We start from the raw sequence: 24,420 nt of genomic DNA, 5'->3' as shown, positions 1-24,420 counted from the left end.
TTCTTATAATCCCAATACTTATGAACAGTAAATTATTTTTATATGAGACTTCGATATACTTCAGGTCTCAAATTTTTTTTATTTTTAACTTAAGTCATAATTTTTTAAATTCCTCTCGAACTACTTTCTTAAACACAATAATTAGAAGAAATGTAATTAAAAGCATGTTTTTTACTAATTTCTAATAAATTCCTAAAATAAATATATCTGTTATTAGCAGATATATTTATTTTAGGAATATTCTCTTGTTTGTAGATAATCTAATATAAATTTCTAAGTGTATCTTAATCTAAAGTAGGACTATACTTATTTATTTTATTTATACAAACTACTTGCCTAACTGTCTGTACAGCACTCTGAGTGATTAATGTTTACAGACGAAGTCTAACCGTTTCGAACAATGTAATCAAGAAGATTGTGTTGTTTCAGTTGTGTTGTGGGCAAGTTTCTTGATTGATATGAATAAAGGTTCTTAACAATCTTTACATTTCCAGATGTATAGTAGAAATTATATTTGGGTAAAATAAATCCATTTTTTATTTATAAATTATTTTAACTATGTTAAATAAGTATTTTTAAGGATGTAATTGTAGGTTTAATATGGTAAAGTTAATCAAATTCTGGTGTTTTTATGAACAATTTCTTGATTAGAACACAATATTTTAAAATAATTATTTTATATTGTTCTGAAATTAGTTTTTTTAAATTTCTTAGATACGGGTCCCGATGTTTTAGCGGATTTAGAAAAAATTTGTAAATCAGTACTGCGCCCGGTCATGTTTATATGCATATGTATAAGATGTTTTCATCCTCTTTACCGTAAGAAAATCTTAACAGATTCGGGTGAAACTTAATGGAGTCTTGTAAACCTATACGGAATAGTTCCCTCTACTATATTGCCAGAGAGCACTGCCCCTTAGAACCTTCTGTGTTCATTAAATTTGTGCTTGTGAGAATAATAATGATAAATGAAAGATATTAGTGTGTTGTAATTTCTTCAGAGCAATAGTTTGGTCAGAACATGACCCGAAACTTTGAGTGATCTAAGAATGTGGGTTTCAAAACAGTGGGTTTCCATCTTAAAAATATTACGATTAAAAATGTATTTTTCCCGGTTGTTAGAGTTACCCGACAAATATCACTAGAAGGTGATTATACTTTTTTCATTTCTCATTTTTAAAAATTGTTTAATTACTTTTATTTAATTTTTTTTTAGTTAAGTAACCTGGAGACACGTGCAATCAGACACACATACAATAACAGTGGCTGTTTAGGTTGAGCCGCCGCGCCGTACACCGTCGCACCCTTTAAAAAATCGAAATTCAAAATCCGAAAATTATTTTTAGATATTTATCTGAACAATATTTGCAAGCCCTAATCTAGCGAATATCTCGTTTAAAATTGCCGGAATTGGAATTTTACTTTTCTTCATCTCTTTCAAGGTCGAATTATGAAAATATAGAAATTGGTTTTTAGATATTTATATGAAAATTACATACACCAAAAATTAAGTTAATATCTCTCCATTTGTTACCTGTAAATTAAGTAATATAAATTTCATTGTTACTCAATTTTAACAGTTTTAACTAGGAATTTCAAAACATTTTCTTAATGTGCACTTACACCGTAAGGAGAACACGTATATATTTTCATCAATTTATCTTCAGTAGGTTTTGCTAGGTGTTAATGAATCAGTCAGACAGTATGTTAGAACAAGTTGCTGTATAGGTTCCGGTAAAAAAAAATATTTTTTTAAGAATTATTCGCTCGTTTATTTGTCTGTATTATTTTTGTTACTACGTTTAGCTATTACTTTAATTTTTTTCAAAAGTTTACTGTAAATAAAACCCGGCTTATCCGTATAGAAAATGTTTTTGACAGTTTTGGTAAATAACCTTTTTCTTTCAACTTAGATTGTCAATATTTAAGTTTTTTTTTTTTTAAATAAGTAATATAAAATATTTTTATAACATTTTTTATTGGTTCACAATTCAAATGTAAATTCAGTTTTAGATTTCCATTTTCTTTTTGAGTTATTTTGGGTTTCTTTTTAATATTTTTGTTGCTTAATATTAAGATGTTTTTTTTTTTTTTTTAATTTCTGTTATTTTTTAGATTATTGGATATAAGTTTTATATTTTTAAGATTTAATTCTTTATTAAAAAAAGAAGCAAAAACAAAATTTATACATCATGTAATGTAATGTTATGTCATTTATTTAAAACTAAGGTGAATTTCATTTTGATTGTTAATCGTAATCAATACATACAGAAGAGAAGCAAAATTTAAAAACAAAGCTAAAAAAAATAAATAGATAATAAACTAAAAATAGATAATACAAATATAATAAAATAAAAACAATAATATAATAAATAGTAGTAACAAAAGATACAGTACAAAAGAGTATTTCTTTTTGCGTCCAGATAAAAGTAATGAATAAAAACAATTATTGACTTCAAGTTATTGTTACTATTATTATATTATTATTATTTTTACGTTTTCAGTTAAATCTCATTAATATTTTGTTGCATTCTTATTTTCCTGTTAATTTTTTTTATAAATGAATTCTTTTAACTCCCTTTGTTATTAAAAGTCAAAAGAAATTCCAAAAATAAATCTTAGAATTTTAATTGTCTTTTTCTTTTGCTTTATTTTATTTTTTTCCTTTATTGTTATTTTATAAAGAACTAAAATTAACAATGGGGGCCATTTTCTCAATTCTTTTTGCTTTGTAGTTTGCCTTTCTCTACATTTTTAACTTTTTAGAAGGTTATAATATGATGTAATGAGATATGGAAAAATTATTGCGATTATGAAATATTTAATCTTTTATTATGTTATTAGAAAATTATTTTTTTTTTCTTCTGTAGGTATCTTAATTTGTAAATATTAAAATTATACTTTATTGAGGATGTAAAATTGTACCTTAAAACTTACTTTATAAGCTTTTCTTGTATTAGTACGGTTGGTTTTATTTAATAACAGTACGTACATTTTTTTTTTAATATTCGTTTTTCTTATACTTTCTATTGTTGGAATGCAAAACACGTTCGTTCGTGCTGTCAGTAGGATTTGTAATAAGCTTGCTGTAGACAGAAACTTCAGGGTTTTTTTTTTTTGGTTAGGATAAATTCACTTGCACAAGAATTTCTTTTATTATTTTGACTGTATAAATAAAATTAATTACTTTTTATTTTTAATAATACGTGTTAAAATTTTACATAGTTCATTAAGAATAAATAAAAAATAATTTAAAAGAAAGTTTATTTTAATACGGGAAAAATCCAACATAAATTACAATAAAAAAAAAAACTAAAAGTATAATTTTTAAATAAAGTGAAAATTTTGAACTGTAGCCTATGGTTTATTAAACACCCTGCTCTATAGAAGGATGCGTGTCAAAAACTATTTCCTGAAGTGTGAGAATTTACGCAGCATGTATTCATTCGTTAGTTCAGCAACATCTTGTTTTCTATCCATTAATAACACCAAACACGAACATAATATAATTATATATTTTCGTCTAGATATATTGTTTCATGATAATAATATTATACTCTAATTTGTTGTTTATCTATCAAAAGAACAATAGTAAAACCGAAAAATTAACTTCGTATGATTTATAGGTTATGTAACCTGTCAGCGTTTCTTAAAGGATAAAATTGTAGCCTTTTATTTGGATAATTTTTCTAATTTTCTAATTATATTTCATTATTTTATGAAAAATATAATAAGGAACAATGTTTCAAAACAACATTCTTCTTAGTTTAATATTAAATAATTAGATTTTATGCTAGATTTAAGATACATATAATATATATATATATATATATATAGATACAAAAATTCATTTTATTATTGGGATCACATAAAGTGAAACCAATTTTTAAAAAAATAATCATTATTTTCAGTGATCCGGAACCTTCTACAAAGCGTAGTAGTTAATCAATATTTATGTCCATTTTTTTTCAAGTTTTTATTATGTATAAAACATTATCATAAAAATCAATTTTGAAAATCTCTAATTTGTAAGAATTTTTGCTGTACTAAAAACATGTATTATGAAGGGTTATATCATTTGTTTAACTTATATCAATATGAAGTCCGTCAACTTAAAAAAAATATCTGATGTGTACACCAAATAATTTCCTTGTACGCCAATTAATTTACACAATTTTTTTTAAATATATTTATATATATATTTTTTTTTTTTGAGGTTTTTAGGGGCATCGACTACTTTGGTCATTAGCCCCATCCCACTTCAAAAAAAATAAAATAAAAAAAGTTCAAAGATTCACATTCTCATGAATCAAAAAAGGTCAAAAATTACATTTTTCTATAACTTCGAATCCAAAAAAATTACTTCTTAGGCTTTCCTTTCGGCCATCCTTTCTTGCGTTTTGTCATTCTGCGAACGGCCTCAACTTCCGATGACAATGTGTCTGAGGCTTCGGACATGGCATCCCATCGTCTTCTCTTTCTGATGCCAATGATGTTCGCCGGCTTACATCAGGTGATAAAAGCTTCATTGGTGCTGTAAGCATCGTTGCGATTGAATCTAAACTAGCAAGTGATGCACTTTCGGCGGCTGATGAGCTGGATTCTATCTCTATTGCAGTGCTGGGTCCAGCTGAAATATATGCTCTCACCGAAGCTGTTCTTTGAGCTTTTGGAGGCTCCATTGTTGCAGTTTTTATATCATCTGCGTCTGGTGCTTTTTCAATAACAACTTGCACCTCCATTTCGGTAGACTCGGATATTCTTGTAACAATTTCTTTAGGTTTGTGACTACACGACGGAGTGATCTGTTTCTCTTTATCAGATAAGTCAAGATTTTTAATTTTTACGTGAGTTGGTAGCTTTACAATCCACCAGCACAATTTGTTATTTCTCTTGCGATTTAAAATGGACTAACTTTTTGAAAGTTTCCATTCTCCTTTGTAATAATTAAAAATCTTGGTTTGTGAGCATTGTTTCCAAACAACGACTTTCTCAATTCCCTACTGATTTTGTCAGTATCTCTCTTGATTTTATCTGACTCCTTACTCTTTTTCCTCTTCGCTTGTGGCAAATCGGAGGTTTCTAAACGAGGGTGTTTACGTGCACCCTCTGCCCCGTTAGTTTGTTCAATATTCATGAACATTGATCCCTTCTGTAGAAAGGCTAGCCGCCGGGGTACACCCCCACTCCAGGGCTACTAACCTTGGAGGTCCGATCCGGTACTCCGGTGGAACCGGCATATGTCCTGGCAGAGAGCGGATGCGCAGTCTCTGCACTGACTCTAGGCTCCTACTCACCGAAGCTTTCAGAGCTCACGCACCGACATACATGGGCACCATTGCTACATGCTTGCCATCGCAGGGGGCATGTGGACAACGGAAGGGTCTCCTTTACACCTGCAATAACATTGACCCTGGCCGCCACATCGCCAGCTCTAAGTTTGGTATGTGTCCACTTCCAAATCAATTAATTGTTCATATCCTGCAGGTAGCCGAAAAATCCAATCCGTCTGTTGAATTGAAGATGGAGACAGGTCAATAAAGTTATACATCCGAGGAATTTACTCGGAGCCGATAAAAAATGTATATTTTTTATTAGACATTTTTTTTTTTTTTGTTATTATTACTTATTGCAAAACGCGTTTTACAATCAGAGGTTAATTATTATAAATAAATCAATATGTTTAAATGAAAACAAAAAAGAAAAAATGAAGTAGCATTCGAACCGATGTGCCTTCCCCTTGTATGAGCCAAATATTTCATTAATTAAATTTTTTTTTGCTCCAATTCTAAAACGATTGAAAATAAGTACTACATATATCATTGAAAATCTCTCAATGAGAGCTTACTACTGTAGTTAAGAAAAAGTCCAGAATCCAGATTTTCTGGCTTTTTTGGACACTTTTGTTCCAGTCGCTTGCAATCAAAAGGGGACGTAAACAACTAGATGTTACAAGGCATAAATCCAAAATTTCAACATTCTATGGTTAATCGTTTTTGAGTTATGCGAGATAAATATGTATATGTACATACGGAAATACGCCATGCCGAAACTACTCAAAATGTAATCATGTATGGTCAAAATGGATATTTCCGTTGAAATCTAAAAACCGAGATTATTCGCGATTACAATACTTCTTTGTACAAGCATGTAAAAAGCGGATACCATTATTATGAAGCGACTTTTTATCAAAATATTTGAAATCAATCCTTAACATTTTGTGAAAAAAAAAATTTGGCGTTTATGGGCATTATAAACAAGTAAAAATATTAAGATCTTTGGTTTTGAAAAATCAAATTTTAATATTATATTTTTATAAATTAATTTTTCTTATTGATTTTATACAAACTACAATTAGGTGTTAATAGTATGAGCAACTGAATTAATTTACTTTATTTTTTAAATTTTGAATCTGACTCCACCCTTTATGCTTTGGTTGAAATTTAAAAATAGTTGTATATTATTTTTTTACCAATTCCTTATTACATTAGTTTGTTCCACTTTAAATATATATTTAAAACGTATTTCTTCTACTGTTAGAGAGACCTCAAAATGTAGTTTTCCGAACCTTGCCAAGAATCAAACCCAGAACTTTCAGTTTAGCAGTCGGGGACGCTGCTGATTGAGTTTCCAAGAGAGTCAAAAGTGTATTATTTTGATTTCCTGCTTCTCACATAACAATTTTTACCTTACATAATCGATTTTTATTCTTTACCATCTACCTACAAATTAACTCTGTGTGTCTTAAACTGTTACAGATAATATTTTTTTATTTAAAACTCTGCCGCAGTATTTTGTCAATATTTATTGATTAATATCTGGAAATATACAATCACCTCAAATTTAAAGCCTCTAATTTTTTGCTTTTCCAGTTTTTTGTTTGGCTTATATAAAACAATATTCTTTACAAAATATTTTAAGGGAATTTTTTTCACTTCTAAATATATTTTTAATAATATGAATAGTGAGTCCAGTTTCTATATACAATTTTTCTTGAATGTTTTTAGTGGTTTTTTTTTGTTTTTGTATAAAAATATCTTATTAAAAACTTTGTAGATGATTTATCGTTTAGCATTTTTATTTAGTATAAATTTATCAGGGAACTAAGCCAAATTAATAAGGAATAAAGTAAAATGTTTTTTATTAGGTTATTTTATTATTTTATGAATCTTGAAAGTTGATTTATGTAAAAAGAGGATGTTAAAAATAGTTAGGCTCTGATCCTTAATAGTAATTATTGCAGTAATAACAACTCATAAAATATGAAATATTACCCTAAAAAAATATATTTTAATTTGTGTAAAAATAAATAATGCTTTACTATCATTCATTAACATTTTATATATATAAAACATATTTTTTTAAATTAACCTATAATATATTGCAAGAAACTGCATTAGTTAGTGTGTCTTTGAAGAAGATTGAATTTATTAAACCTACTAATCCTCCATTTCGCTACTAGTAAAGGACCAGCAAAACGTTAATTGAGAAGATAGTTATCAAAGCAGCACGCAAGCTCAGCCAAGCAAGATTGCAGTTATGTCAAATACGAAGTTTATCAGAGATTTAATTCAAATGTTATGATTTCCAAGAGAAGTTGTGATTTCTGCACGTATTTAACGCCTTAGCTCTTCTACTCGTTTACCTCATATCTTAATGTAATTACAGTCGTGTAATTCTAGTTGCATAAAGAAAATGATGATAGCATATAAAATATGATTGGAGTTTTAATACTTGATTTTTATATTTCATTTTATTTGGTGTAAATTTGTCTGAAAATTTAGTTTGAAATTCTTTAGAAAAAATATAGAAGTTAATTTTATGAATAATTTTAAGATATAAGCGAGTGTGAAAGAAAATATAAGCAAACGTAAAACAAAACAATACTACAGTAAATTGTTTAATTATACTAGTAAATATGCTGCATCATATTACTAGTTAATTAGTAATATTTTCTATAGTTACTTTTCTGTTTCTTTGATTTTTTTCGTCTTCTGTTATGTAAAAATTACGAAAAATAGTAACATTTTTCAAAAAAACTTCGATTTACGTTTAAAACATATTTTTGTTTAATTATCTATTCTTTTGTCAATTTTAATTTTTCTATAGTATGCACCGTAGTATAATCAAATAGGTAAAAACGTTTAATTAAATTTCGATTACATAAAGTCTAATTTTATAGAATAATTGAGTAGTAGTAGTAGTACTTATTTTTTTTTTAATTTGTTTGATATCAGTTATTGTTATTTTTATAATTATTTTATTGTTATTATTTCTTTATTTAATTTCTTTGAAGCTAATCTAACATAAAAATGCGATCACCCGTTTGAAAAAAAAACGGTTTGTAGACAAAATACCTTTACAGACAAAATACCTAAACACGTGTGTATTTCTCCTTAAATAAGAAAAGGAATATAGAAAAACTGTATAAAGTAAATATAACTGAGTTTCAATTAAGTTTTTCTGGAATGAATGAATATTTTCCCTGTTATTAAAATATCCGTTATATTATTATTTCACATTATCATTTCACATTATCATTTCATATTATTCACTTTCAACGTTATAGTTATTCAGATCATGTGACTGGTATGTACCAAGTCACACGTTCTTCTATTTTAGAAACTTCCTGATTACTGTAGTTTTATTTAGAATTATGACTTTCTATATATTGGCGTGAATATAGGAGATCTAATTTCTTCTGGAATAATTCTTTTTTGATCAGCTAGTTTTTATGGAGTAACGGTGTTTATCAATTACGGGTATTTTCGGTGAATAGTCTTTAGATCTCTGGTTGATATCCTGTGCGGATTGTTTCCAATTTGGTTGCAGTGTACACAACAGTCATGACAGTGAATTTCTCTTGTCCATTTCTTGCGTTATCTGGGTTTACCAGTTTGAATGGGCCGGTACAAAATTCCAGAAACAATTTCACCTAGTGAGATTTCATTCTTATGTCCTGCGATGTTTAAATAACAGTGGCTGCCCACTTCTTTCAGCTATCTTACCTTGGTCTAGGTGAAAACTATGATGTCCGGTCTTGTAGTGCCGTCTTGTAGAGCGCCGCTACTCGCTCTAATATTCTCTATTTCATGTTAAACTTCTTGACGGTTCTGAAACGTGACAGCCCACAGCACCCTACCGCCCCAGTCATTTTCCTTGTACATATTTATCCATCATAAAATAAATAGATACTCAGGATAATCCCCTAGAACGGGCTCCGACAACACAAGTGCAGCCATCCGCTACGGGTACAGACGCTGACCGAAACGCTTCCCGTTAAGAGAACAGACGTATCCGGATTTGGTCTCTGTTTTTGTAAGTGGGTGATATCTTACTTCTCACCTATTACAAATATCTGTGGAACGTTCCCCAGTCCTCCACCTAGGGACGCGCTCGATGGGGTACAGATAAGCCCTCAGAGTTATTATTATTATTATTATTATTACATTTCTTCTCTACCTCAAATTTTTCTATTAACTTTTTATTTTTAATTCCTCCTAAAAGTATCCGAATATTATAGTGAATTCAGCAGCCTCATTGTATTACATATACATAATAACAATTAACGATAATGTTTTTGTGAATGATTATACTGATGATAATTAAAACGTTGACACAACATTCAGTGATACTTCACCTAATTATGTATATATATATATATATATATATATATATATATATATATATCTAACGACCAGCCAGGGTGGTATTATTTTAAATATCATATTTTCAATATTTTTAAAAAAAAAAAAAAGGGTTTAATAATTTTTTTTATATTAAAAGAAAAAATAGTATAAAATTACATTCACCAAACCTGAAATATTTTACTTTTTCTTGTTAAATCAATTCTGATTATTTTCTCCAAAAGGTTATTACATAAAAGATTTTTTAAAATAAAATATACACTACCTTCATTCTTTATAAAAGCTAATGAGTTTTCATTTGAAAAATTTAACTCAGGAAAAGTAAATCTTGGTTCTATTTGAGACAAAATAAATAGAAAAATATTCAAAAAGAAGAAATTGTAGAAAAACATTTTTTCTAAAAACTTTTGTAATTTTTAAATTAATAATTAAAATTTAATTAATATTTTAATATAAATTTAACATAAATATTTTTATAATAATAACAAACTTTTTATTTCGTTTTACACCGGTTTAAAAAGAATTTTACAAATTAAAATTATCCGTCTAACTTAGAAATTAGGTAATGAGAAAAAGGAAATTATGGTTAAGAAAGCATACAAAACAATGTTAAACTAAAGATCCCGCTTGCCAAAATTTGGGTCTTATTCAAAATCAAAAAAGTAGATTAAAGGGTTTGGCATAAAGAATTTATCCTGACATAGGTAGAAAACATCAGCAATTCTGATGAAAACATCAGTCACTGTTTCCTGTTTAGAGTGAAATGAAATATTTCTTGTTTCTTTGTTACTGAATCTCTTCAAGGTTTAAACAGAAATTATCTTACAAACTGTTCCGCTCTTTAACAAAAAAAATCATAATTTAACTTGCAAAAGTCCATCACAAAGTAAAGTCCAAGGGGTTAAGTTGTGGGTTAACTTTCTCGTTCTAGTGCTTTGTAATCTTACAGAGCTTCTATTACTAAACATTAACTATCTTAGTCTTTCCTTATGATTACCTAATTAAGCCTATATTACACCTAAAATTACAGATAGAGAGCAAATCGCTTTATTTGAATTGGTCAGGTAGGTGGAGCAATAAAATTGAAATATATCCGTCTTTAAGACGAGGTATAATTTATAAAAATGATACAGGAAAATCAAGTCTTGGTTGGTACACCCTGAAATAACCAGTTTCTCAAAGTCCACAAACATTTCTAAGCTACTAATTTTAGTTTACCTTGGAAAATAATTTTATATAATACTTGATTACTACTTAATTTTAATACTGAGTAGAGTTTCTAGGAATAAACTAAATCTGATTTATTTAATTTAAATTAAAAATTAAATTAAATTTTTATTTTTATTTTTTTATTTAAATTAAAAATTAAATTAAATTTTTATTTTTATTTTTTTATTTAAATTAAAAATTTAATTAAATTTTTATTTAAATTCTGATGATTTAGTTTAGGTGATTCAGAGAAGAGAAACTGGGAGAAATGCCATTGAAATTACTTTCCAATTATTAGCTAGTTGAGTATTCAGCTGTATTCAGCTACTAATTACCAAATTAATAAAATAATAAGTAACATAATAGTATATTTTTGTATGTGTTCTATTATAAACAAAGGTTAAATTCCACTTGTCGGAAGTCGCTTTAACTACTAATCGATACACAACATTTATGTTAATCATTTACGAGACTAATTTTTGTTTAATTATAATTAAATTTGTTTGCAGGTAATTCTACTGTGATGTCTTTGACACCTGTATTAACAGGATTGGCAGCAATAGCTATAGCTCTTTTAGTTGTGGTGTGTGGAGTTATTGTTTCCTTATGTCGTCGTCGACAAGCACGCCGACCACGACTCAAATTGGAAGCAGTTGATGCTGAAGATTCTTCACATGGCGCCGTCCTTATAGCTTCCACTACTACACCTCCTCCACCTGGTCATCGTTCTCCAGCTGATGACACTGATCCAGATATCATTCCTAATAAATACGGTAATTTTTTTTTTTGTCAAATTTTTATTGTTTTTGTTTATTTACATATCATCTGTCTTAGAAGGTACAGAAAAATAACATTAAGTAAGCAAAACGAATGAAAAAACATAACTGAATAAAAAATAATAAATTATTGTCCTGAAATATAAAGATTATATATCATCTTAAGAAAACATATGTCCCTCTAATAAATTGTTTTTTTTTTTTTAATCTTACTTATCACAGTAAAATAAGTTTTGGCCGGCATCCCAAGTCTTCGCCAGCCTTCACAAGCTCGGGGTTATTACTCTCCATTTCTTCAATCCCAGATTTCTTTCCATTTTCTTTCCGCCTCATCGAGCTATATAACTCGCGGTCTACCTCCATTCTCTCCTCAAGCGCAAGGAATAGAGCTCTTATTCTACGGAAGTTTAACAGATACTATGAAACAAACTTTAATTCAATTATATTTAGACAGTTTCAGTTTATTTTCCATGAATACATTTCCCCCAATTTTGTTTTCATAATCAGATAAATGAAGTGTTTGTAGGGATTTGACTTGCACAGTCTTTTTTAACTGATAAGTTGGCTAGCTTATCTACCCAACTGACCCTTATTTCAAAATTTTCTATTGCTTCTCTATATGATCTCAATGGTGATATATGACTATCAGGTTGTTGTTATTTCTTTTTGTGAGATAACCGAAAGCATAGTTCTCAGCCCCCTATGAAAATCTCCTCTTCAACCGAGTGTACCGTTGGAATTGGGTATCCAAATTTTTACTAGATTTGCTAAACTTTTAATAGAACTCTTCCAGCAGTAATAGTAATTATTTTAAGAACTAGAGTTGAAGTAAGTGAAGATCAAAAAATGAATAAAAATAAATTCTTATATGATACAGATGGTGAAGTGAACATTATTACGCATATTCAATCCCACTGATCAGAACTGAAATTTCTCCCGATTGTTTCACCTTTACATTACAAATGTACTTTAAGTATATTTTGTTAGCGTAGATGGTTGATTTGGAGTACCTCATTTGGTTTCATCTGGTGTTGTATTTTTGTGGTAAGAGGGTATAGTGGGAGTGTAAATGATGAGAAGGAAAAATAACGTTACGGTGTAACACTATGTTCAATCGTCTATCAATCCGAAGTGCGTGTGTGTGCGCGTTCGCGTGTGTGTATCGCCCCAATCAACCGCTCAACAGTTTACTTCAATCACCCGCATTTAAACTGTACTTTGCTTCCAAAACTTAGATTTACTGTAATGATTACGTCGATTCACGGTGCAACTATTAATGAGAAAAAAACATTGAAAGAATTTTTATATGATAATTTTACGTAAAAAAAAGAAATGTTTAGAAAAATATCGCATTTAAAGATTTTTACGAATAGTTAGTATCAAACAAATGGAAATCTGTTTTACATATCTCTTAAATAATGAATGATAATTTATTTGTTAGAGATGAATTATATAGATCACATTATGAAGCCTGTATGAAAGATAGAGATCGGAAAGAAGATAGATCGATGTCAATATATTACAGTTGGAGTAAATTGGATTTTATAATTAATTACAAGGAAACAGAAGAGAATGAACAACTTTAAACGTTAAACATAGAGATAGGTTAAAAGAAAGAAAAAAAACATTCATCACTATCAGCACAAACAATTAAGTTGAAATCTAACTTATACATTCGCTTAACGTTATAAATATAAATAAATTTCAATTGTACATAGTGTTTCGTAATTAAGTGGTAGTTTTCCCCCTTTTCTCATTGCTATGAAAGAGCGGGCATCAACAGCTATGATTATTAGCCCGGTGGAAATTAGTAGCGTGTGAAAAGATGCCATGTCTCACCGAGATTTCTTAAATGCTAATAATATATACTTTACAAATATTTTTACTAATATAAACAAACTATTTTATCTGAATACTATTGCCTTGATTTTTCGAAATTTTTTAAAACCTTAATTCCCTGTTTTTATTTCTGATTTATGGGGTTTTTGATTTATTTTTTTTTATCCCATAATACTATAATAATACTGGTAAATTTTGTATTGCTTCTCTATACGATCTCAATGTTGTTATATGACCATCAGGTTGTGAGATAACAGTAAACAAAGTTCCCAAATATATTTACTTTAAAATTTAGTCATCAATTATTACTTACGATTTTTTTTTGGAATTGTCGCTATTGTTTTAAATTTTGTTTATATATTATTAGAAAAATGTTCATCATGGTTAAAGAAAATGTTATTTTTCGTGTTAATACTAGAATAATTTTCTCATGAATTCAAAGAGCATATAATGTCTATTTACCGAGCTATAATGAAATGAAAGGAAACCCTATAAGTTTTCTTTGTTAGGGGGCTTTTTCCAAAAAAGAAAGTATCGATACAACTTTCTTATTAAGTAAAATATAGAATTCGTTTAAAGTTCCTACTTTTGATTGGATAAGGGCCAAGGGGTGGAAAAATGGCGTTTCAAGGACAATATTGCCATTCATTTATATTTTATGATAAAATATATTACGTTAAATATAAATATATAAAATAGATATATATTCATAGTGAAAAAAAAGTAATATTATTAAATAATTTTATCGAATACCTTAATACCGAAAGTTTTTCTGCCTATTCGTTTATATCATCATCACGAGAGAACCAACTCGTCCGACCCCTTTCATATTTGCAGGACACATTCCTGTTGTTTCAGTAAACGTTTTAAGCCATAGTCCCGTTGGTGGTAAAGTTTTCAATTAAAAAAATTCATTAAAGAATAAAAATTAATAATTAAAAATTAAGTTAATTTCTGTCACTATTGCAACGTAAATAAGTTATGCAATTTTCCTCGCCAAAGGTCTGTTTACTTTAGTTTTCATAGTTCTGTCTTTTGTTAATCTAGTTTCTTTTTCAGGTTTCTATAAAGCCTGAATACTTTTTTATTTATCAGTATTATTCTCATAACCATGAGAGTAACCAAGACTGCAGGGATGTGCAACCCTGAGGTCGGTCCCGTGGCCCAAGAGCCTAATAGCTCCGGGGCTTGTCGTGGGGGCTCTTCGGTTTGGCCCGGGACTCGTCTGCTTCAACCTGGACCACGAGGGATACACGTCTAGTTTCATATATGACTGTTTGCAGCAGATGAAATATATTGCTTTATAAAATAAATATTTGTAATATAAATAATTATATATAATTAAAATATAAATTAAATATATTTAATCCAAAACGCTATTACAACAACGGTGAATTTTTTAAATTCTTTTTTAAAATAAATTTATAATAATAATACTACTAGAATTTAAATTATTATTATAAATTAAATTATATTAATATACTCTAATACCCATTGAATATATTCTATTATACTAATGCTCTTAAAATATTTATTAGGAAGTTTCTCACTGTTTTATACATTACTTTTTAATTAATAATAAAACGTAATATGTGTTAAAAATTCATAAATTACGTAAAATATTAGAAATAAATAGGATTAAGAATAATTAAAAGATTATGTACACTTACATATTAGGTAGATTTCATAAGAAAGCTACCTATTGTAATGGGTACCACGATTCGACTTCCAAAATATTTTCAACATATCTTCGCGTTTCACATTCCCCAGACCCCAAAAGGACCATCAGTTATATATTTATATTTCACTTTCTTGTGGACGCGATAACTGCCGTAATTTTGCTTTCATATATAACAACACAAAATCTCGGTCGAGTTCGTTAATGAGCGTTAACCGGACCATGTGGGTGGAAAATGGGAGGCATTTAAAAAAAAAAAAATCGCTATAACTTTATTACTAAGTAAAGCATCGAATTTATTTAATGCTCCGACTATTATTTGGTTAAGGGCCAAGGGGTGAAATTAAAAGGGTTTCAAGGACAAAAAACATAGCTCCCTTAATAGGTGCAGGATTGAATCCGTTTAAAGTGGTCATGTTAGTTCTCTAAATATTACCTAAAAATTTGTCTGAAACGATTTTTGATATGACCAACCTTTACGACAAGGGATGACCAAAATATTGTTAGAATTGTAAGAAGAAGAGGCTTCCCATATGCTAAATATGTGAAACTTGTTTACATATGAAACCATTGTCGTATTCAGTGAATTTGAAGTGAACGCATTTAAACTGCCGTGTCTTAGTACTATGTATATTTTAATTTTTGCAAGTGACATTACTTTATGTGGGTAATGTAGACCTATTTTACTTTCAAATCATCTTCTCAACATCACTGTTGTTACATTTACACATGTTATTAAATAAAACTTTCTGAAAGCATTTAATTTTTTTATTAATACAAAGAGACAAACCTAGAATCATCCACTAATCCTCAAATAGGTGTGCTGTCAAGCAGTTCAGGAAAAATAATAAGGAAGTCTGGATAAATTTAGCAGTAGCTTGTAGTCTAATGAGAAAACGTAGTGACTGTAAAATACGGAAAGTAATGTTTGATACAAGCTCGTACAATCCGAGTTCGCCTACCCCTATTTTGCCCCGGTGAAATCTACCGCCTCCTTTGAGCGAGCCGAAAGGAATTTTTTATTTAAATTCTTCTTTACCTTTTTGTAACCTTTTCGTATTTTCAAAACCTATAGGAATATTTCACTTCAAAATTTTTTTCTACCAAACAAATATAAAATAACTGAAAGCAGTTAAAAACAGAACCTATTACATTTTTAATAGTGTTAGATCCAATACTATTTAAATTAATATAATTATCTGTACATGTTCATTACTAAATTTATTATCACAGTTATATCTTCCTTTATTGCAATTAGATAAATCATTTTAAGCCCCATTAAATTTGCTATCCAATAAATCAATCAAAGTTTAAATATATAATTAATATCCCTTTTGATTACAGTTCTACTTTCTATATACATTTTTCATATCAATATATAATTATTCGATATGCTATATAGTTTTAATTTAACATTTTAATTCAATTTTTTTTTATATTACAATATCTTATTCAGTCTTTATCATAGCTGCAATAAACGCAAAGCACCGGATGAACTACAAGTTACTCATATTTTATTTCTCTGAGAGTAAGAATTTTAAATAAATAACCACCACACTTTGTTTTTAATAGAATAACGTTGTTACTGATAATATAAATGAATATTTATTTAGTTGTTGAAATAATAATGTAACGGTAAAAGAAACTAATAAATTAAAGAGTAGAATATTACTTCAATTTCAAATTTGCTTAATAAGGACTGGGTATAATTAGTTTGTTTTTCTTAAAGATGGCATTGGTATTTTTTTCTAATATCATCAGAACGTCTATAACTGTTTGTTAGTAAATTTAAATAGAAATACACATAACATTTATAAATTTTTCTGATCCATAACAACATAGCTAAAATATTAAATAACAATTTGGACAGAGATCACAGCTAATAATACTAATAATATAATAATTATTAGCTAAGTGTTAAAAATCAAGCGGTTATTCACTGTAGTGTTAATTAATTCGATTTTTCAAAATGAAATGAATAATAATAATCTGCATGATATCTAACTCCATTTTATTTTAATTATAAATATTATTAATAAATTCAAACATAAATTATTAAAAATTTAATTTGATTGGTTGATTGACTTAATAAAAATAAATATTTGAAAATATTATAATTGATTGGTTAAAAAACGATTAAAACTTAATTAAAATTGTATACTGTTAATTAAGTTGTATATATTTAAATATCTCTCACTATAATATATTATTTTATTACATAGGACATAATAAAGAAAAGAATCTAAAAAACTTCACTTGACTTTTAAGACTTTGCTAATTATTATTAACTGAAAACTCTTGTCAAAAAATATTAATAATAATAATTTCATTTACTATATTTAATTTAAATTACGCATTATATTTCCACTTTATTAAAATTTTCCTTATAAATTTGTAATTTAATACACTAGTTTTTAACTTGAAAATTTTTTTTTGTTTACAAAATATGATTTTAATTTAATACACATTGTTATTAAAAAATGTATTTATTACGTGAGATTTAATTACAAAATTTAAGAGCATGAAAAAATTAATTACATCTAATTTTGTTATTATGAAAAGGTTTATGTTTTGAATTTGTAAAGTATATAATTTATACTGTAGGCCTATGTATTTTTACATACATAAATATATGTACATATATTTTACAAAAACGTATTTAACTTTGGTTCATTTAACATTAGAGAAAAAAATAAAATTAAGAATTTTAATTATTATTAAAGATCATATGTGATTCTCAATATGTTTATAATCATATTTCGAAAAATAATATGTTATTTATTCTGTGGCTGCTTAAGTAGCTCCTCGGCATTTCATGCGAAGATCCCGGATTCGAATCCCGGTCAGGCATGGCACCTTTTCATAAGCTAGTTTGATATATTGAAAATCTAACTGTAATTTATAAATACTTATGAAATAAGAATTACTGCATTTATTTTTATAAAAGCAATTATTTCTTGTTCTGTATTCAACATTAATAGTAATGTATATTAATCTATTATCTTTGTAGACGGTGGTAATCATTTCAAATATTATAATGAGTGCTTTTTATGTGGATAGTAGTCATGAAATTATTTAAAAAAATTCTTATCTTATTAAAAATACCAGCAAAAATTTAATGTAGAAATAATTGCACTCTAATTTCAACATTTCATGATTATAAATTACTAATTAGGATAGATGAAAATTATTGAATAATAGGTTGGATAAATATATTAATCATCTGGCTTTGAATCTGTTAGACAACAGCGAGGACGTTAGGAGAGTAAAAAGGCTGCATGTGCTTGATCTTGATGATCGCCCGTTATGATGATCCGGTTTGGCTGCTTAATGTTCCCGTTTATTGTTTCTTGACTGTTTAAATGTTACCGATTCGTTTATTGTTCTACTTAAAGTTGTTATTTATTTTGTTGTTTTAATGTTAATGTTGACTGGACATTCTAATGATCATTCAAAGCCACTATCAAATGTTGGATTATTTATGTTGTACTATTGTTTGTTATGCTATTCTTTGCTTTTGTGGATTGTTGTTAGATGGTTCTCTTTCAAGTGATGGTCAGTCATAGGGATAACTTATATCTTCATAGCAGAAGCTTATTGTAACTAAATAAGAATTTCAGCTTTAATTAATTTCTTATGGCTCTATTGCTTTTGTTTTAATCAATTACTTCAAACATTCTATTTATAAAAATCGTTAACTTTTTACATTCTGTATCGGTCTCTTTGACTCAGCATCTCTCTTACATTCTCAATTTTCTGTGTAATATAAATGGTTCTTTGTCTTTTTTTATTGATTTCAAAAATAAAACCCGTCAATACATCATGCAACTAAATTCAATGACCATGATTCATCTGCTTTGTTCTTAAATTTACAATATTCTACCTAAAACATTTCTCTTCTCCAGTTCTTATTAATATCTCTTTACATCAATCTTTCGTTAAATTTTATATTCGGGAAACAAGAGAATTTTCAATTTTTTTTTCTCAACTATATCAAAAGATTTTATTGATTTTCCTTTTACCCATATACCTCTATATCAAAGTGTTTCACTTCCAAAGATATTTTGTTAAATTTATTTCTAATTCAGCTCACTAATATAGAGATAGAGATTATTAATATAAAGTAAAATATTATTTTATGACAGCAGATCTCTTTTCTGTATGTAAAATCTCTACTTTTATCATGTGAAAACCTGCTTCTGATGTTTTCTTTACATCGTTCACTCCCTGTTTGCAATTTTACTACCTAAATAACAAAGTTATTTTGTTTTATTTTCATATACCATCATTCTACTTTCTACCACATTTCATTAACTTTATTCTATTCTATAATTCAAAATCTTTGTTTCTTATCCACACAATTGAATACTTCTTTTAACTCATCTCTAGTTTTAGTCACATTACCAAAATGATAATAATTCTTCACACTGATAATTTCTTTATCACTGGACTATTATTACAACTACCTCTGAAATTTTTTAATATTACACTCAAAAGAAATCAAAGAAATTGGGATTTAAAGAAGTCGGTACCCATGTCTAAATCCTTTCTTCATTTTTTTATTATTTATTACAGCTATCTGATATTTGTGTAAATTATTTAAATATTTTTTTTATATTTTAATATTTTTTCTTTCATTGAATCTAAAATTGCTTACCTACCCGTTATTTAATAATTTTTATCTATCCTTATTTGTAATTTATATGCATGAAATTAGAGTGCAATTATTTCTACATTAAGTATTTGCTGGTATTTCTTATAAGATAAGATTTTTTTTTTAATAATTTCATGAATACTATCCACATAAAAAGCATTCATTATAATAGTTGAAACAATTACCACCGTCTACAAAGTTAAATAAATTAATATATATTACGTTAATCTAGTACATTAATCTAGTTTTTCATAGTCAACTTTGAAAAACTAGTTTGTATTCAACGTGTTTTTGCAGTTTTTTCCTATTAAAAATAAAACAATTACTTTACTATTGGTTTTTATTCAAATATTTTCCTCCTGTATTATTAAAATTATGTAATTGTTTCTATAAAATAAAACAGAAAAATTATTATACATGTCTTCTTAGTTTTCCTAATAAATATAGACTTAACGAAAAACGAAAATTGTATTTATTTCGTAGAAATATACAATTATATGTGTCCAAACAAATCAATAACATATAATTCAAATTTTATCCCGGGAAAGAAAATAAAAAACTTGTAAATTTCTTAAACTGAAATTTAATTAATAAATAAAAATATAAAATTTATCGTCTCCTAAATGTTTTTTTAAAATCTTTAAACAGTATTCTCACACTTCGTTTTGAAAAAAATATTTGATTTTTTTTCAGATGAAACAGTATTGTTAACCATGAAGTCATATTAATAGCATAGTAATTTATTTCATAAAAAGTTTTTTTTTTTATTTTCTCTTTTTATTAGTTTTTAAATTACTCTATTATATTCATATATTACAAACATTATTACGTATTTGAAAAATATTATGATTTTTTTTTTCAAATTAAATAATATCTTAAACCATAAAATTATTAATAAAATAGTAACTTATTTCATAAAATGTTTTTTTTTTATTTTCTCTTTTATATTAGTTTTTAAATTGCTCCATAATATTCATATATTATCAACATTACGATAATAATAAAAGAGTTCTTTATTGATATTTTCTTTTTCAGAACGTCGACCGCTTAAAGGATTTATGAAAATGTACAAAACGCCACCTCAAAGGCGCCGGAAAAAGGATGAATGTTCTAGTGAAGGAGATTTGGAAGGAGATTTATCAGACGAAGGAGATGGTGAGGAAACTCAAAAAAACCATCTAAATTCTGCCAAAGACGCCGTTATACCACACAATCAGACAAATAATGTTAGTATTTTAGATTCTTATCTGAATGTTTATTGTCCTTTTTCATACCTTACAGTATATATATTTTTTATTTTTTCTAATAAAATTTTTTTTTATAACTTTATTAAAGAATGCTTTTAGGAATTTATTTTTATCATTATACTCGCTCTATAACATTCAAACAGTTTTCTTCATTCATAAATATACGGATTTACATCTCATTTTACATCCCAGAAAAATATAAATCATCGGAAAAGGAAATTAAAATGAATTTTCTATAATATAATTCTACTTTTTTATATAATATTACCAACTTTTAATATTTGATTTCATTAAAAAAGAATTACAAATAAATATTATTATTATTTATTTTAATTATTAGCAACCATTTTATAATTTTGTTTTACTATTAACAATTAAGTTAAAAATAAACAGTATTCGATATCAAATTAAATAACGTTTCTAGTATTTTTTACCCTATTTAAATTATTTCACTTCTTTTTCTTCTTCTTCTTCTCCGATTGTTTTAATTAATTATATAAATTAATGTATTATTCTTTGATTTTGATTAAGAAGATGTATTCTTGTTATTAAATCCATTAGCATCTAAGGCAGAAAGCTAATGAATAATAATATTTATTTCTATTCCCATTTAAATTTATTTTGAATATACTCGTAAATAAAATGATAATTTATGAAAAAGAACTTAATTTTTTAGTGACTTTTATGGGCATACTTATTTCAGTTCTTTTGTAGTATCTTTTAAAATAGTTTTTTATTAACAGTACACTTTAAATATATGCTTTTGTTTTTGTTTTTTTTTTAACTTAAATTGCAATTGTTTAATTTAATTTTTTCTATCAACTATTTGCAATTACATTGCACTTGCTCATTTTTCTATTATGAGCTAATTTTTTACCTTCACATTTATAGCATATTTATTAAATTTATTATTATTTTATTATATGCTAATTTTATTCTCCCTTATAATTATATTTTTTACCAGCAGAATTACTAACTGTTTGCATTAATTTTTAACTCACAAATCTATTGTTTTTTTCTAAATAAAATCACGTAACTTTCAATTTTTTTCTGTTATACTAGATTTTAAAGCTTTTACTAAATATGGTCGTATTTGACTATTATCATAAAGCCCTATACTCTTAGAAACACTTTTTAAAATTTCATACTAATTCCTAAATCTACAATTGAAAATTGATTTAATTCATAATTTCTTTAAGCTTAGAAAAATATACTTTACAAGTTAACAAAATAATTCATTGACTGACTCAGTGGGATACAAAGTAAGAAATATCCATCTCAATAAGTGTTCAATATCTCAATAACCATCAATTTTTAACAGAAAGGTTTTTCCAGAAATAATTTAACTTCATATGCTTAGTTATTATTTTTTTTTTTGTATAACTTATGAAACAGATTATATTTCAAACACATATATATTTAAAAATAAATTTATATTAAATAAATACAGTTTTGGTTTATAGCTATACCACAAAATTTTTGTTTTATTCTATTATATTGTTTCTTGTTTTATTCGTTATTACTACATTATTATTTTACTTCAAGAAATCGTTTTTAAATATAGAGCTAAAAATAACCATTTCTATCATTTTAATTTTAATTAGGATGAAGTTAAATATAATTAATAAAAACTTTATTAAAGTTTATAAAGTTTGGCTTATTTTAAAGCCATTTACTTTTTCTTTAATCTTTTCATACATATTATATGTTAAATAATTTTGTTATTGCTGTTTGTAGATATATATATATATTTATTTATTATTATTATAAATAACAATTTACATTAATTTCCAATGGTCGTTAATTTATGCAGGTAGGTAATTGTGGCACATTGAGGGCTCATAAAGGTGTATCAACCAATGCTGTAGTAGTTCGGCCAACGCACAACCATAAGGTAGGGCCTGAAGTGGTTACCGCATCGCATCGCATACAAGAAAGCTGTATATAATAGAATTAAAAACATTTTATATATCTTGTATATATTACCAATTGTTTCAAATAAATTGTCGATAAAATATTATAATGTTGTTTTTACTTTTATTTATTCATTATACATATTACCCTTTTGTAATTCAAAAGTTCTAAATAAAACTATTATCATGTATACGAATTTATTTTACTGCTTATCTAATATGTATTTTAAAAGAAGCGATTTTAGATTGTAGATAGTGCAAATATACTTTAAAATAAAACTCGAGAGTCGAGGGAAATGAGATTATTTTTTTTATTTTTTTGGAAATATCAAATAACTTTTATTTTTTTATTTTTGTAGAAGGTTTGTTTCTAAGAATTTTCAAGTAGTGTTCATAAGTAAATAAGTTTAAAAATTTTTTATTTAGTTACGAATTATATCCAACAGGAAAATCTAAAATATAAAATATGCATCTGATATTTCGAATAATAAATTTTTTAAACGTTTTTTTTTTTTTAGGAGGACTTTTGCACTAAAAATATTAAAATAATCCTTCCTTCATATATTAGAATAATAGAACATTCGTCTGAATCAATTTGTTTGGATTATCAAATAAAAATAAATTAAAAGGACTTAAATGAAGAAATTTAGCTAACCATATAGGTATAAGAATCATAACCGGTTGTTTTCTTGTTATACGCACTTTCATAAACATAAAACTGATTAACAAAATGAAGCTGGATTTAGCAAGAAATTTAATACAAAGAATTTTAACTCCACACCTTACTTTTTCATAATATTATTCAAATTCATTTAATTCTTATACTCTCTTACAACTACTGGAGAAAGTAGATAATGCACTATTTTCCACAAAAATTAAAAATTAGTTTATCACTTAACTAAATATATGTATTTTTTTAAATTTATTTAAATGTCATATAAACCATCAGAAGTATATACGGCATAAGTGAAGAGTTTTAATTATATAACAACACTGTACTGAACAGAGAAAACTAATTATACAGAGTGAATGGTTATGCAGTTAATATTACTTGGATTTCAGAGGTTTTAAAATTATGATATTCAAAATTGGATTATATTCAACTCGTGGATAAGAATGAAGAGAACTGAGTTTGTTTCTCACTTCAATCGTAAGCATACTTTGGAATTCCTAATTGTTAGTCTTCGAAGGCTACGTTATTTCTATGAATAACTGATGGTTACGTAACATATATTTAACTGATTGCTTCTATTTTACATTACACACACATACAATTGCATACTTTATAGACAAACCAATCTAAGAATTGATATACATATTTTACAATATGATGAAAAATGTAAGCCTTAAAGAAATTAAAACTGTATTTTTCTATATCATTAAAATATAATGAAAATTTTTCCTTATTATTGAATGTAATTAAGTATAAGCATTAAAAATGAAGTTTATTACGAGAG

The 24,420-nt window shown here is 26.7% G+C and overlaps 1 protein-coding gene across 1 annotated transcript in view; it reads left to right on the top strand.

Annotated features, from left to right (window-relative positions):
* The window catches only part of side-IV (sidestep IV transmembrane protein), a 430,043-nt gene extending 406,990 nt beyond the window's left edge, over positions 1–23,053 (top strand). The window contains exons 11-13 of the mRNA XM_075365383.1: positions 11,366–11,629; positions 20,839–21,029; positions 22,864–23,053. Coding sequence (XP_075221498.1) covers positions 11,366–11,629; positions 20,839–21,029; positions 22,864–22,998 — 590 coding nt within the window. The 3' untranslated portion in view covers positions 22,999–23,053. The remainder of the gene's footprint in view (positions 1–11,365; positions 11,630–20,838; positions 21,030–22,863) is intronic.
* Positions 23,054–24,420: the final 1,367 nt, after the last annotated feature.

Source organism: Lycorma delicatula, chromosome 5 (genome assembly GCF_047948215.1).
Source record: "Lycorma delicatula isolate Av1 chromosome 5, ASM4794821v1, whole genome shotgun sequence".
NCBI lineage: Eukaryota > Metazoa > Arthropoda > Insecta > Hemiptera > Fulgoridae > Lycorma > Lycorma delicatula.
This window is presented reverse-complemented; position numbering and strand designations above follow the sequence as displayed.